Genomic DNA, 15,537 nt, shown 5'->3' on the forward strand with positions numbered 1-15,537 from the left:
TAGCGACATATTCATTTGATAGGAATTTGTTTAAAAATTTATAGACCACTTATTTAGCTGATGGTACCTAAAAGAAAATAGGGTCCACGTGAAGTTCATTGGTAAAACGAAAATACTAATAAATATGATTATTTATAAAATCCCATGACTAAAAATGGTTTTATTAATACAACATAACACAATACAAATACTTTTCAAAACATAACGAATTTTTGATTTCTTTTTTTTGTGGAGATATAGGTCATTTGGTGTATTTTCGGGTGCCATACCTAATTAAATTAAAACGCACAAATTTTTAATTTGGGCAGGGGCTATTATTCGGGAGCAAAGTGGCATAAGTTGGTGATGTATGTTACAAAAGGCATCGGACAGAGTAGAAGCGTAACCCATAGTGATATAGTTGATACTTTGATACACATTAACGCTTTGGCATCAGGCACATCATTGTGAATTGAATACTAGTGTCAAATCCAGTCTAGACCGCATTCCAAAACGCGGTAATGTGTCGAGGTCGATCAGCTTTTAGACTAGACCAGTTAGTTAGGTAATGTTTAACAGGTGTTTGTTTGACATTAAAGTAAGTATACGCAAATGAAAATAGGCGCCACGTGAAGTTCATTGGTAAAAGGAAAATACAATTAAATATAATATAATTCTTCATACATTCTGTGACTAAATATGGCAAAGGTGTTCAGATAAAAAACCTAAAATATTTTTGATTAATTTTACCGGTGAAATTTAAGTGACCTTATTTTCTTCTCAATCAATCAATCAATCAATACTTTTATTCGTCGAAAATAGGTATATACACTGCAGCTTCTGACTAGTATATAAAAAAAACAGCTAAGTACGAATCGGACAAGCGCAGTTTAATAATAGGGTTGATTAAAATCGTCGTACAAATATTTTTTATGAACTAGGAGCTCCTTTTTACCTGACTGCAAGGAGTGGTATTGTTTTTATTTATTTTTAATATGGATGACATTGTGAGTAAATCTGTACCTACCTGCGAAGTAATTCAATGGTGTGCGTAAATGTGGGAACTGACCATACTACATACTTACTGCATGAATGCTCGCTGTGTAACATGTGACGTTCCCAATACGCAATGGACTCGTATTGAAACTACAGCCGTGGGGCAAACAATACCTACAATACAAATATGCAATAATGAACACAGCAAATCAATAATTTGTTAACAAAATAAAAATAAAAACAAAATACACAATAGACGGTCTTAACGCTTGAAAGCAGTCTCTTCCAGACAAGCGAAAAATAAAGCATAACACGACAATGTAGGTACATATTTTTTATTTATGGTTGCAGCATGAAGATTTTATGCCATAACTGGAGCATTACTTAAATATTATAGAACTACTTATTACTTACAGCACTACACGCTCATTCTGGCGTCAGCTCAGTCCATCGTTCTGGTCAGAATCACGACAGAATGACCGTACCCCTCTCAGACTGACGGACTGATTGTCAAAACTGATGAAAATTAAACATTTTCAATCATCAGCATCATCATCATCATCAGCCGGAAGACGTCCACTACTGAACAAAGGCCTCCCCCTTAGAACGCCACAATGAACGACAACTCGCCACTTGCATCCACCGGTTTCCCGCAACTCTCAGGATGTCGTCAGTCCACCTTGTGGGAGGCCTGCCAACGCTTCGTCTTCCGGTTCGTGGTCGCCACTCGAAGACTTTTCTTCCCCAACGATTATATTCTTCGAGCGATGTGGCCCGCCACATTGCCACTTCAACTTGCATATTTTTCCAGCTATGTCGGTGACTTTAGTTCTTCGATGAATTTCCGTATTCCGGATTCTATCGCGCAAAGAAACTCCAAGCATAGCTCTCTCCATAGCTCGTAGCAACGGAACATTTTCAATAATATTCATCAATCCAATGTGAATGACAGATAACCAGAATGATGTACTAAACAGACGCCAGGAGCTTGTAACAGAAGTCTATAAACAAATAAAAATACAGTGTTTTGATCAGTTGATTTTGTTTATAGAAAAGTTGTAATTAATAAATGAAAAGTTTTTCATTCAACATTTCTAAACTTTTTTCACTTCAAAATCCTTCACTAAATATATGACATAACGCTACATATGTGAATGTCCATTCGCTTGAACAGGAACCTATATATTTAAAATTTCACGAAAATTCCTAGAAAACTATGTAGACTATTGTAGACTCAACATGGATATTTCTGGCTTAACAGGTTTACAGCCCCAAAGCAATGTGCCAGCCTTCTTTCGACACATCCCCATAGTATTAATAAATACATTAAATGCTCATATAAAATTATATCATTGCCATAAGGCACATGTGCCGCATAGACATACTAGTGAAAACACCCATGAGGCACATGCGCCTCATCAGACTGTGAACCTGTTAATTAATAACTTCAGATGATGTGTGTGCCTGTGTATGGCAGCAAATAATAGAATACAAATATACATTTACCATTTATTGCGAAACAGGGTCTATGAAGTAATACCACTTCAAGTCAATAATAGGACTATAGCTACACATCATACTTTGTATGTAAAGTCAATATTTCAAAATTCTTATACTAGTTAAATAACTAAACAACGCACCTAACCCACTGGCAGCCTTAGAATCCTGTACATATGCACAAATTTAGAAATTCGGAGTGCTTCTGTCAAAGCTTTGCATTTCGTATTTCGCAATGACATTGCACACTTCCATTTTCACTTTTGGTATTAGAGTTGGCTGTAATTTTTTGACACTGGCAGCCATGCTTCTAAAAAACACATCAATCTCGTTAGTGTTCTCCTTTAGCACCTTTTCTATAAGTTTGTCCAGCACTTGACTCCTTTGCTCTGGGGCTGCCTTTTGCTCTTCAACATACCGAAGCAGTTTGGGTCCATTCATGAGTATTGGTTTAGGGAGAATCTTTATTGGTTGCAAGTTCCGAGGTACTGGCATGGATTTCTTCCGGCCAGCCTTTTTGATCACTTTCTTAGGAGGTTCGTCGATGATTTCTTGTTTGGGAACCACTTTGAATATTGGCTGTTTGATTTGCTGGTGCTGCTCTGTTGGACCATCCACAACTGTGATCTGGAATATGTAAATAATTCATTGCAGCTGGTAGTTAAAGCATAAATAACAGGTGAGGTGCCAGGACCTTTGGTTACATAGCTACTACTGGGTGAATCATATGATTTAAAGTAGACCTTGATACATTTTTAAATTAATAATAAATAAATTAATGTTTTATTATATAAATCTGATATGCATGATGGGTTTAGGAATAAGAGCACAGGTCAAATTGAAGGTTACAACAGACAAAAGCAGATCATTTGTGATTGGTTTTGGTTTTGCATGTAATGATTGTTATTGAAAGTCCAACCAAGTAGATATTAAGTACTTATTTACTGATCAGAAATGCACAACTTACTTCATAATATTCCTGGCTATCAGTTATAACTTGTTGTTCCGTAGTGACAACATGCTCTTCATGAATCTGCTGATCCTCCTCGTTGTCCATTGTTGCCTCTTCTAGTACTGTCTCAGTGCCATCCATAGATGTCTCATCAAGGTACTGGAGCTTCTCGAAGACGGCTGCTTTGGTCTTGTGCATAGTGCCCATCCGCTTGCTCCTCATATAGCCATCTCGGAGACCGCGCCAACGCTTCTTGCATTCTTCAACTGGAATTTAAGAATTTTTAAATTAGCCTTAAACGCTATAAGTTGAAATTGACACCTCTACCTACACAATAACACCAATACTAACAATAAAAAAAGTCAGTTTTGTAGGACTATTTTGTTATTTTCAGCACCTTTGCACAGATTTAACCTTCATCGAAAGCTATTCATCAAAACATGTGAAAAATTTGCAAAAGGTGAGGCGTATTTTTATCTTCGTTGCTTTGCTTTGCAGCACAACTTTGTGAGCAAAGCGAATCCTCGATTCGCAACTTACCTGGTTTGTCCAACGCTTGCGCTATTTCCTGCCATGTAGCCTCTCGTGCTAATATATTCTTCCGAGATGGATCAAGCACGTTGTACAAAAAGCTATGCGGTTGGACTAGTTCAGCTAGATTTTGATCTTCCTCCGTACTCCAGCCAACCGCGTTCAAAGGCATTTCTAACTTCTACAACTTCTCGTTTTCGCGTGCGTCACGTCAAAACAAAATGTCGGCTACCTATCACGAACGAAAATAACCGCGCTGCGCAGCACGACGTCACGACCTGTGTTGTCATGCAAAAAAATCTTCACTAGCTGTCAAGTGACGTTACTGAGCGCCATCTACTAATGAGTAGAAGTAACGTTTACTAGTATTTTCCCTATTCAATACAAGATGTCGCTTAATTCAATATAATTTATGCCATCTAGTAAAAAGGTTTAGAACTAACTTTAACGTTATTGTAGTTTTATAAATTTAAACTAGATGGCGTTGACCTAGATGTTTCTTACGTTTTGTTTATAAACGAAAGCAACTGGTTGAGGTAACTGCAGATGGCGCCACTATCTGAGCTCGGACGTAAAAGCCGCAGTGATGTGTTTTGAAAATGTTTTCTTTATTATAGCTAGCTGTATAAATCGTACTTTTTTGGCTGTCCGTATCGAATTAGTTAAAGAAAATAATCATTTACATAATCATTCCACTTCGGGATAATGCTTCCTTATCACTAAAAGCTTTGCTGAGCTTGCTTGTCTGTGTTTGTTTACTTTGTCTTTTCCATCTATCTTGAACCAATAAGATAAGATAACTGCGCGCATGAAGGTGAAATGCTTTTTTAATAAATGCTTAGGTACCTTCTTTATTAATAAGCAAGGACTTAAAGTTTATCTAGTTTCAGCTTTTATTTTTAACAAGATCCTCTTCAATTTTTTTGTCAACATTTATAAGTTCTTAATTTTTTATTACAAACGGACACAAACTTACTAAGTTACGGTAGGTTAGGTTTAAAATGACATCAAAGCTGCAAAGTCAAAGTTAAAACAATCAAGCTTTATTATCTATATAACATAATCAGAATCTCGGAAACGGCTCCAACGATTTCGATGAAATTATGTATTTATGGGTTTTCGGGGACGAAAAATCGATCCAGTTTGGCCACTGGGAAAACGCTGGTACCGAGTTTTAGAGCCCGAGCAAAGCTCTGTCGCCCAGGTACTATTAATTGGGGACCGCGGATCGGCAAGCGTGGCATAGCTACCAACGAGATAGAGAAATTACATGGTTAAAGCCACGGGTTCAGAGTGGATGCTGGCCGCTTCCAACCGAAGCAACTGGAGGTGTATGAGAGAGGCCTATGTCCAACATTGGACGCTCTACGGCTGATGATGATGATGAGAATTATGATGAACGTCCTCCCAAATAGAAGGTCATGGATTCAAAGCCGGGCTCGAAACTTTGAATTTTGAACCATTTGAAATTTACCAAGAGCTTTACAAGGAAAACAACTTCTGTATCTAATGTATTAACAACTACACGTAGTGAAATCTTCTTCGTCGTCACGCTCTTGGCAGAGTGGTCCTGGTCGTCACATCAGGGGTGGTGGCAAGCTTACCCGTCGCCAATCCTCCCGGTGTTGCAGCCCTTCTCCAACATTCGTGGTGGACCGTTAAGCGCAGTTTTAGCTTGGTCCGTCCAACGCATGGGTGACCTGCCGCGTGCTCTCGTGCCTTCAACCTTCCCTTGAATCACAAGTCTTTCCACAAATGTGTCACCACGACGTGTGGATGACCAAAGAAGGCAGTGTACCTACCTACATATACGCGGTACGCTATCCCCGACGATAACACAATCTCAACTTAAATTAGCACGAATTCTAAGCCATTAATTCCTTTACCGCGGTGTGAGTCTAAAATAAAGCAAAATGGCTCCTGTCTGAGGATTTACTCTATAAATAAATATTGTCGGCATAATGGATTCCGAACTAATTAACCAAGCCGCATCTTTCGGATCGCCGCTTTGAGGAATACTGGAGATTCCATGCGATGGTTTTGTGATAAAAATATATTAAAGAGCTAAATATACAATTACATTAAATACTTACGTACTAGCCTGTTGCCCGCGACTCCGTCTACGTAGAATTTGTTTATCGCTATCCCGCGGGAAAATCGATCATATGTCCTTTCCCGGGACCCGGGACGGGATTTTCTAAGTACTTCATGTAAGGTAGTCGAACAAGAAAATTCTTGCCATCCTAATCCTAAGGGTCAATTTCATTTGTACAGCTGAAACACTAAAGACTATTTCCACTTACAAGTTACAAGTCAATGAGACAACCAGCCTTATTATTGTTTTTAACCGACTTCAAAAAAGGAGGAGGTTCCAATGTTTGTATTTTTTTTTGTATGTTCACCGATTACTCAGTCAATTGTGGACCGATTTTGAAAATTATTTTTTTAATCGAAAGGGTATTCTTCTGAGGTGGTCCCATCAACCAAGTTAAGATCTGATGATGGGATCCTAGGGCAATGGAGGGCAAACACCGTACACCTATGACGATTTTGTCATATTAGAATAGAATAGAATAAAATAGAAATATGTTTATTCAGCCAACACATATTACACATATCACATATTTATCACATATCACATATCACACATCATATATCATATTTTTATCACATATTTAGCATTAAGATGAGCATTTACATTCAGAAAGTATAATTTGGTAACCTGGACCTGATGAAGAAGATCGTGATGACAAATGGAACTCATCAAAGCTAAGTAATGCTCGCTCGTCTATAAACGATCATGATTAATATACCTAGATAAGCGACTAAGAACTTTAAGTTAATGATTTTTTCGAACTGATCTGATGCTGAAGCCAGAAGGTAGGCAACGGAACCCTGTTATAAAAAAAGCAACTAAGTCGTGTTTGGGCTTAATGGAATCGTTGTGAGATTTACTTTGGCTACGAATCACTAAAAAGTGAGAAATAAAGAAATTGTTTAACAAAAAAGTAAAACCGACTCCAAAAAAATGAAAAAAAATGGAACCGACTACAAAACCCTTGAAAATATTTATCTAGGTACGTACTAGCTCGAAGTCGGTGACTCAGCACGACCCAGCAGGAGGGATTGAAACCCATAGTATGTAAAAGAGGTAGACGGCTATTGTCCCACTCCTGCTGGCTCGTGCTGAGGCACCGACTTCGAGTCGTTCTACTATACCTAGAAAAATATTTTCAAGGGGTTTGTAGTCGGTTCCATTTTTTTTTCTAATGTATTCCAATGTAGGAACTGTCATAAAAAACGTCGTATTTCATATCATTTATCAGAATCTTTTGAACCGGTTAATAATTACCTGCGAAGGCCATAGGCACGTATGTACCACCAGCCAAATAATTATGTGGTCTACCACCCTAAAGCCTATAATCGTTTGCATGTCATAAAACAATAATGCCAACAGACGTGTCTGTCAACTTGAAAGTTCGACTTTAGCGACATATTCATTTGATAGGAACTTGTTTAAAAATTGATAGGCCACTTATTTGGCTGATGGTACCTGGAAGCACGGTGGTGGTGGAATGTTGCGTATTTGACCTATATGTATACATACGTATACATCCACTTATTTGGCTGATGGTACCTGGAAGCACGGTGGTGGTGGAATGTTGCGTATTTGACCTATATGTATACATACGTATGTATACATACGTACATGTCAAAAACACAAACCCGCTTTTGAGCTTCGCCGCAGTCGCAAAAAAAAGTTATGAAAACGTTCCAAACTTTTTTGAAACACAAATAAAGCATAGCTAAAGGTAACTCTCGCCATAAGTGCTGAGGTCTATTGTCACACATGTTATGATACTGGGGTGAGGCCCGATGAAGTGTGAATCCGCTTGAACACCCTCCTTCCTTAACTACACTTATTCCATTGAATCACAATAGGGTTAACATCCAATCCATAAGCAATCATCAATTTAACCATCGATATCAAAGCTATATATGAACGAACACGCCTTGTGTACAATGGACTCGTATTCAGATTATCCTGCGCCTTATTTGGATCGGACCTTATGCGCAGACGTCGGGTTTACAGGACCACAAACTAAGAAGAGAATCTGACATATTGATTGGTAAGATCTGGTTACCACCAAAATCTGTAGACTGTGGTGCTGTAGAGTTGTAGCCGTACGTAAAAAATAGTATGAAAATTTTCAGTTGTGTTACGATAGACAAGCTTAGGTACTTACTTACTAATATTATAAACGCGAAAGTTTGTATTTTTTTTTATTCGACTGGATCGCAAACGAGAAAGTGGGTCTCCTGATGGTAAAAAGATCACAACCACCCATAAACATCTGCAACACCAGGGGTATTGCAGATGAGTTGTACTCGTATCGGTGGATGTTTGGATGTTTGTTACTCTTTCACGCAAAAACTCATGAAAGGATTTGCATGAAATTTGGCACACAGCTGCACAGGTTATATATACCCTGGATTAACATATAGGCTACTTTTTATCCCGAAATAATGTATGGTTCCCGTAAGATCACAAAAGTTTTGAACTATATAGTAATTCTGCGAAAGCGAAGCCATGGGCAACAGCTAGTTTAACATAGATACAACGAAACTTTTCCAGTCTACTAACTAACTACCGGTTAATATAGTCCAAGTTTTAGAATTTCACCCACACCTAAGTTTAGTTTTAGTTTAAATGAAAGTACCTACGGTGCTATGTTCAAATGCGTCTTAGTTCTCATCTGGAATTCCCCATCTGGAATTTCTATCAGGTCAGATAGAAACAATCGCTGGTCAGGTTGGAACTATCAGATCTAGACCGAGGTAGACTTAAAATATGGAAGTATATTTTAGGTACCTCTACCTACCTACTATATAGAGGCCCTAAGTCCGCCAATACTTGCGCTCGCATCCTAATCTGCATCGTCGCGGGCGCCGTATCTCGCGAGACTAAGCGTAAACAGTTAAAATCCACGCTGCGAACGCCGCGCACGCGCCGACCCGCGCCAACCTAACGCGCGAACGCATTTAAAATTCGAATTGAAACCGTTTTGTTTTCAGTTAAGTACTTATACTGAAATTAAACAAAAGACATTCTCGTGTGCCAGTGTTAATTTTTGTGGTTTGTTATGTGATGTTATTTGAGTTTAACGGTGCAGATCGGCGTGTCAAACATCGTTGACAGCTAGTGTTGTCAAACGCAACGGCCTGTCAGTTGACAAGCTTTCGTTTCTTGACAAGCTCCCGTAACAATGTTCGAGTTACGGTTCTATGGTCTTGAGTGTAGTTACATACAAATACGTTGTGACACAGTGATTAATTTTATGCGTTACTTGCCTAATTGATTAGGCAACGGACGGGTTCAGTTTTATCATTTGAAGATTAAAACTTGATCTCCGTTCATACCGTACTTGTTTCGAGGATTAATCTAGATTTTGTAATACATACGCGAATTTGTGACAAGAAAATGCAGAATTGTAAAGATATTAACAAGACACTCAGCATTTGGTATATTTCAAAAATTATGCAAGTGGAGCATATTAAAGACGTTTCATGAAGTTTGATTCAACCCAACATACTTCTAATTATTGCATAATCTCACTATGTAAAGAACCCTTTCGATAAACCCCAAAAATGGTTGCCAAATTTTTAATCAGTCATTAAAATGTCAATGTCGTCCATCGACGACTCTCCATCTTCACACTAATTAAAGTTTAATCGCCACAAAAACAGTTATAAAAAACCGGCCAAGAGCGTGTCGGACACGCCCAAAAAAGGGTTCCGTAGCCATTACGAAAAAAATAAGTAATATTTTTCTAAGAATTTCGTATTTTATACGGAATCTTCCAAGTTTAGGTATATTTTGCTATTTACTCTTACTCAAGCAAACTTAGCTTATAGTTTTCCTTGAAAATTTGGTAAACTTACTAATTTTTTTTAAAATTTTCACGGGGGGGGGGGGACGCTCGATTTTAATGAAAATTTGCACTTTAAAGTTGAATATTTTGCAAACAGATCACTAAATCGAAAAATCGTTTCAGCAACCCCCTAATGAATTTGAAAGATAACGATACCCCACACTACAAGTTTGGATGAGAAAAAAATCACCCCCACTTTATGTCTATGGGAGGTACACTAAAAAAAAATTTTTTGAAATTTTTATTGTATCATTTTGTCGGCATAGTTAACATACATATTCGTGCAAAATTACAGCTTTCTAGCATTGATAGTCCCTGAGCAAAGCCGCGGACGGACGGACAGACAGACAGACATGGCGAAACTATAAGAGTTCCGTTTTTGCCATTTTGTCTCCGGAACCCTAATAAAAGCAATCAACATGCCTTACTTCTAATACCATAAACCAACTCTCAACAGACTTCGCATCAGCATTAGTAACTTACATTTATTCTCTCATTAACTTGACGTGTATTTATAGCATCCAGCAAAGCAATCAAAATATCTTAATCCCTGACCATAAAAGCGAATCCGACCACGGAACTTAGCATTAGGAACTGTCCCGTCTGAGTCGCCATTATCCTGACATAGGGTATATTATCGCGCCAGCAAAAAAGCAATTAATGGGTGATTCCAGTCCGGCGTCCGCGGAATGTAACTGTGCTCCTATAAAAGGGATAGAATTCACTGAGGCTCGTGCCAGCCTATTTTCGTTCCCCGCCGGAGCCAAATGGAACAGGGATTAGCCTTAATTATTTCAAATTGCAGCAGTATCGCATTACGTATGGAGATTTGATAGTTTTGATTACATTTCATTTGATGATATGGCTTCTAGTTTCTTTTAAATCTGGAGATGAAAGAATTCGCTGGTTATTTCCATATTACAAGCATTTTCATGTAATGTATGTATGTATGTATGTAAACTCTTTATTGTACAAAAGAAAATTAACAAAATACAATTGACAAACTTTGAGATACTTGTACAAAGGCGGACTTATCCCTTTAAGGGATCTCTACCTTTGAGTGGATGAGAGGAGCAATGCGTTAGGGTCCGACAAAGAGAGAGGGTAATACTTATAGTTAACAACAACAACAACAACAATCAACGCTACAATCAATTTGAAATAATCAAATTAGGTACTTAAACGACTTCTATCTAGAGATTTAGTTTGAGTGTTAAATGAAATTTTGCTAACAAATGACAAATTTCTCATCGTAATGGCTATCTAAAGCAACACCAAAGTAATACTTAGTACTACCTACCTACGTCGATACACACTATGTAACTTAACCTTATTAGCCATTTATTGGTTTCATTCATCTTTTTAGTACAAGCTTTTATTTAGTTTCATGCACCTGTCCCGATGTTTGTCATCAAACCTTGCAAGTTAAATTCGACCAACTTCCAGTAGTCGGATTGGATTGTCTTGAAATTTGGCATAATTATGTAAATTGCACATGACAATACAATAATCTGGTAGTGACATCCTGGTAGGCCGGCCAGGATCGTCTCCGCAGGACGGAACTCTTCAACGGTTAATGGCATCGACTTGTTTTTCATAGAATGCCCCGGTCTAATTCAACAGAATAATATGTATCAAAACGGCAATAGGTATTCGTGATTATAAAATGATCATATTTTGTACGGTCCTAAAGCAATAGATGATATATTACAGATATTAAATCGTGTTTGTCTGGTCGTGTAATCTTTCCAAGAACATTTTTTGCTTCATTGCATCATTCAGAGATATCGGTAGCATCGCTACAGTACAGCAAAATCTTGATGTCACAATCTATTAGATTATCATCAGATTTGACAAAAACTTCAATATCTTTGGTCCCGCCATTCGCATCAATACAAGGTGTTTCAAAATTAATCCGAAATATTTCTGCGGATGGTTAAATTAGCTGAACTGAACATATTGTGTAAAAGTTTTTCATCGAAATTTTTGATTCAGGAGAAAGTTACCCGAGTCGACCAAAGTAAAGAAACATTTTGCAACCACAATAAATAAACCCTGAAAATATTTAGTGGGATTTCTTCAGTCAAACTAACCCAATCATGTGCTGAAATATTCTGCATTTATTTTAAAACACCTTGTATCTAGAAGTCAAGTAAGACGAAACGTCTTTAGAGTTGTACAAGCACAAATAACATCAGTTTTGTTATGTTTGAAAGCTTCCGAAATCCCGAATTAAGCTGTCTTATTTGTAGTGAAAAGGTTTTCTAGAGGTTGAACTTATTGACATCTGATCGAGTTCAAGTGCTCGTTCGACAGACGTCGTATGCAGTTAATGAGTAAGTATGAGCAGAGTGTTTACTCAAAAATTTCACTGCACTCAAACCGCCACCCACGCCAGTCATTGGTCAGTAGCATCCAATAACTCGTCCGAATAACTCTTGAACTGTGACTTCTTGTACCTATTGATAGTGAAAAATGTTAGAAGTGAAATTCTAGGTGATGTTGCATTTAGTTAATCCGTATTTAGTGGTAGGTTGTATGTTTCACTGTCTGATGTTTCGCCACTATTTAAATCCTCCATTTTTCAGTATTAGTTTCTTAACTTTAGTCATCTTCTATTCTATAAGCATTTATACCCATCACTCATTCCTAACTGTCCAGCTCCTTATTTCTAAAGATAGTTTTACTCCGGCCGCGCCTTCGCCGTTTAGAATATATCCGGTATCATTAGAATGTGCGTCTTCTCGCTCTATTGTTTCTGTAAGCCCTATCTGGGCTAATTCTAAAGCAACAGCAATTGATATATTTACTCGGTGCTGTCGAGTCTGAAGTGATTAACAGCACCTGCCCTGTGCTAAGTCTATTCCGCGTAATGTCATGTCACCATCTATTTACGAGAATGTTTTGATTTTAATGAAACAATAAGGGTTATGTTGCTTGTTTCCTGTGAGAAAATTGCCCAATCTTAGCTTCTTATGATACAGTCGGTGCCCTAACATAAGTATCCACTTTTCTATGCAACTAGTATAAAAAAGTGGATAGGTACAGGGAACCGACCGTACACATCATACATCAATCATATTAGAATATAATCGTACCTTCGTTAGTATCGTTTATATTCATTTGAGTTAAATCTAAGACACCGAATTTTTTATTCCTAGTTTTGCTGTCATGTGAAATATTTAGTTCTTTGGTTTCATTCGTCCTATCTTCCCCTGCAGTAACATTCCATTATTCCACTTTGAATTCTTTTGAGTATTAAAATATTGTTCCTCATTGTTATGGGATCATAACGCTATGTAATTAAAAATAGATAACTAGCAAAGATTTTTTTTAAATCCAATCCTCCCGTCACTTTCGCTGTCGCATTCTTTCAGAGACACAACAATTAGAGGTTCTCGCTAATTTTGTCATAACATTAGTGAAACCGAGATTGCAAAACGCGTGTTCTCTCATTGTGTGAGACAGCCGTGAACTGTGAAATTCGAGTATTGTACTTGAAGAGGGTGTAGGCGGTGCGGGGGCTTTGTTTTCACTCATGTTAATTTATGATAACTCGATTTAAATTGCATTGATGTTCTCAAAAAACCGGCTTGAGCTTCCATGCTGCGTTGAGGATTCCGTCGGTGCTACTTAAACTATCTATCTAATACTACGCGTTCTAATCTAAAACTATTTAATCGGACCCTGAATGCACCTCATCTATTGGCACTTAACTTAATATTTATTATTGTAAGGCGTCAAAACTTTGGACATTGTGGCTATTTTCTGGGGAACTCTAACTCAACCAAATATAACGTCAATTTCGATATCCGTTCTTCTGATGTTTGTATTAGTTCCACTATTAACCTTGATACGACTGCAGTCAACTTTCGTTGAGCATCTTCTCAAATGTTGGCTAATTTAATTTATTCATTAGCATAGTGTGAATTCTTGTTTTGTAATGAAAGTAATTTATATAACTTGGACTTCTTTATTTATTGGGATTTGCGTTGCGCTACGTGTGTTAGGTACTCCAATCAAATTGAAATTGCTTTTATGATCGTTATTTAATGTATCGTTTTCGTAATTTACTTTAGAAAGGTATTTTAGTTAGGAGTATCATTTATTAAATATCTTAACGAAATCCTTGAAAGCAAATGTTAAGTGTTAATAATTTTGATTCTGTGGTGACGGTCTGGCTGTAGGTTGCTCATAATTTAATGAAACAGGTGTGTTCTTCAGGTGGTAGGACCTTGTGCAAGGTCCGCCCGGATTGCTACCACCATCTTGCTCGCTAATCCTGCCGTGAAGCAGCAGTGCTTGCACTGTTGTGTTTCAGCGTGGAGAGTAAGACAGCCGGTGAAATTACTGGCACTTGAGGTATCCCATCTTAGGCCTCTAGGTTGGCAACGCATCTGAAATACCTCTGGTGTTGCAGATGTTTATGGGCGGTGGTGATCTCTTACCATCAGGAGACCCACTTGCTTGTTTTCCATCCAGTCGAATAAAAAAATAATAATAAAAAAACGCTAATAAATGTCACTAGATTGACCTGATCATATAAACAGAAAACTAGATAACTTGCTGCATATATTTAATTATTCATTTGTTTCTTTGATTGCATAGACTTTAATGTTTCTTCCTTATCCATTCATCACGGTCAGATTTTTTACTTTTCCGTACCTCAAAACTAAATTCATAGACTACTTTTAGCTGCCCTAGAACGGTATGAAAAATTAAGTTCATTGAGATGAAGAGATTGGTTGTGATATAACTATAAATGCTATTCCTATAGCACAAGCAATAAGAAAACTGAAAATATTAAAAATGTTGTATCTTTCTTTCCCCTGTTGTAGGGTCGTGATGACGAAAGTAAAACACTTCCACAACTTTGTACATACAATGTGTCTTAACATTGTAGATAACTTAGTTAGTTTGACTGAATACCCCTGTAAATGGTTTTGTAGGATTTTTCTAATATTTTTTAATAGATATTTTCATACGTTGGTCGATATTCAAGATGTACCTACTGCGTCAAAGAGACGACTTCATCTTGAATCAAAAATCCGACAGCGGTGTTGAGTTAAACTAACACAATTATCTGCTGAAATATTCCCAAAGCAATTTTAAGACACTTGTATGTCTAGGTACTACGTAAATTAATTTACCATCTCATTATGCGGCAAACAGAACATTTGACATTTGCCGTACCCCACGGCCTATGTGAAGGATAACGAGTCGGAATTACAGATATTACCGTACTTCGATCCGTTGCATTGTCTTACGAACATTACTCGTATGCTAATAACGCAGGTGTTGCGATGATTTGCATTTAAATGCTGTATAAACATCAACATCGCTCATATAAATTGAAGAGTAAAGATATAACTTATGCCCGGTTTACATTATTCCAGTAAAACCGTTCCAGTAGCATGACAGTGCGGTGCTCGATCGATCTTGTGTAACTCGTATGGATTGTGACCCCACAATGTATAGCTACTGGCACGATTTTAAAATATAAATAAATAAATATCACGGGACAATTCACACCAATTGACCTAGTCCCAAAGTAAGCTTAGCAAAGCTTGTGTACTGGGTACTAAGCAACGGATAAATATAATTATATAGATAGATACATACTTAAATACATATTAAACACCCAAGACC

At 37.5% G+C, this 15,537-nt stretch overlaps 2 protein-coding genes across 3 annotated transcripts in view; one reads left to right on the forward strand and one right to left on the reverse strand.

Annotated features, from left to right (window-relative positions):
* The window catches only part of Mhcl (Myosin heavy chain-like), a 176,971-nt gene that overhangs the window by 19,790 nt on the left and 141,644 nt on the right, over positions 1-15,537 (forward strand). Inside the window, exon 1 of one of the 2 annotated variants that reach the window (XM_074092028.1) lies at positions 8,951-9,092. The exons of the other annotated variant lie outside the window; for it this stretch is intronic. The gene's annotated coding sequence lies outside the window, so the exon portion shown is untranslated. Of the gene's footprint in view, positions 1-8,950; positions 9,093-15,537 lie in introns of those variants that run through there. 2 annotated transcript variants of the gene reach the window in all.
* LOC141431066 (uncharacterized) lies at positions 849-4,197 on the reverse strand. Its single transcript, XM_074092041.1, has 3 exons — positions 3,965-4,197; positions 3,440-3,690; positions 849-3,099 (listed from the first exon to the last, which is right to left on the reverse strand). The coding sequence occupies exons 1-3, from the start codon at positions 4,125-4,127 to the stop codon at positions 2,659-2,661; spliced, it is 855 nt and encodes a 284-aa protein (XP_073948142.1). The 5' UTR covers positions 4,128-4,197; the 3' UTR covers positions 849-2,658.

Source organism: Choristoneura fumiferana, chromosome 9 (assembly GCF_025370935.1).
Source record: "Choristoneura fumiferana chromosome 9, NRCan_CFum_1, whole genome shotgun sequence".
Lineage (NCBI taxonomy): Eukaryota > Metazoa > Arthropoda > Insecta > Lepidoptera > Tortricidae > Choristoneura > Choristoneura fumiferana.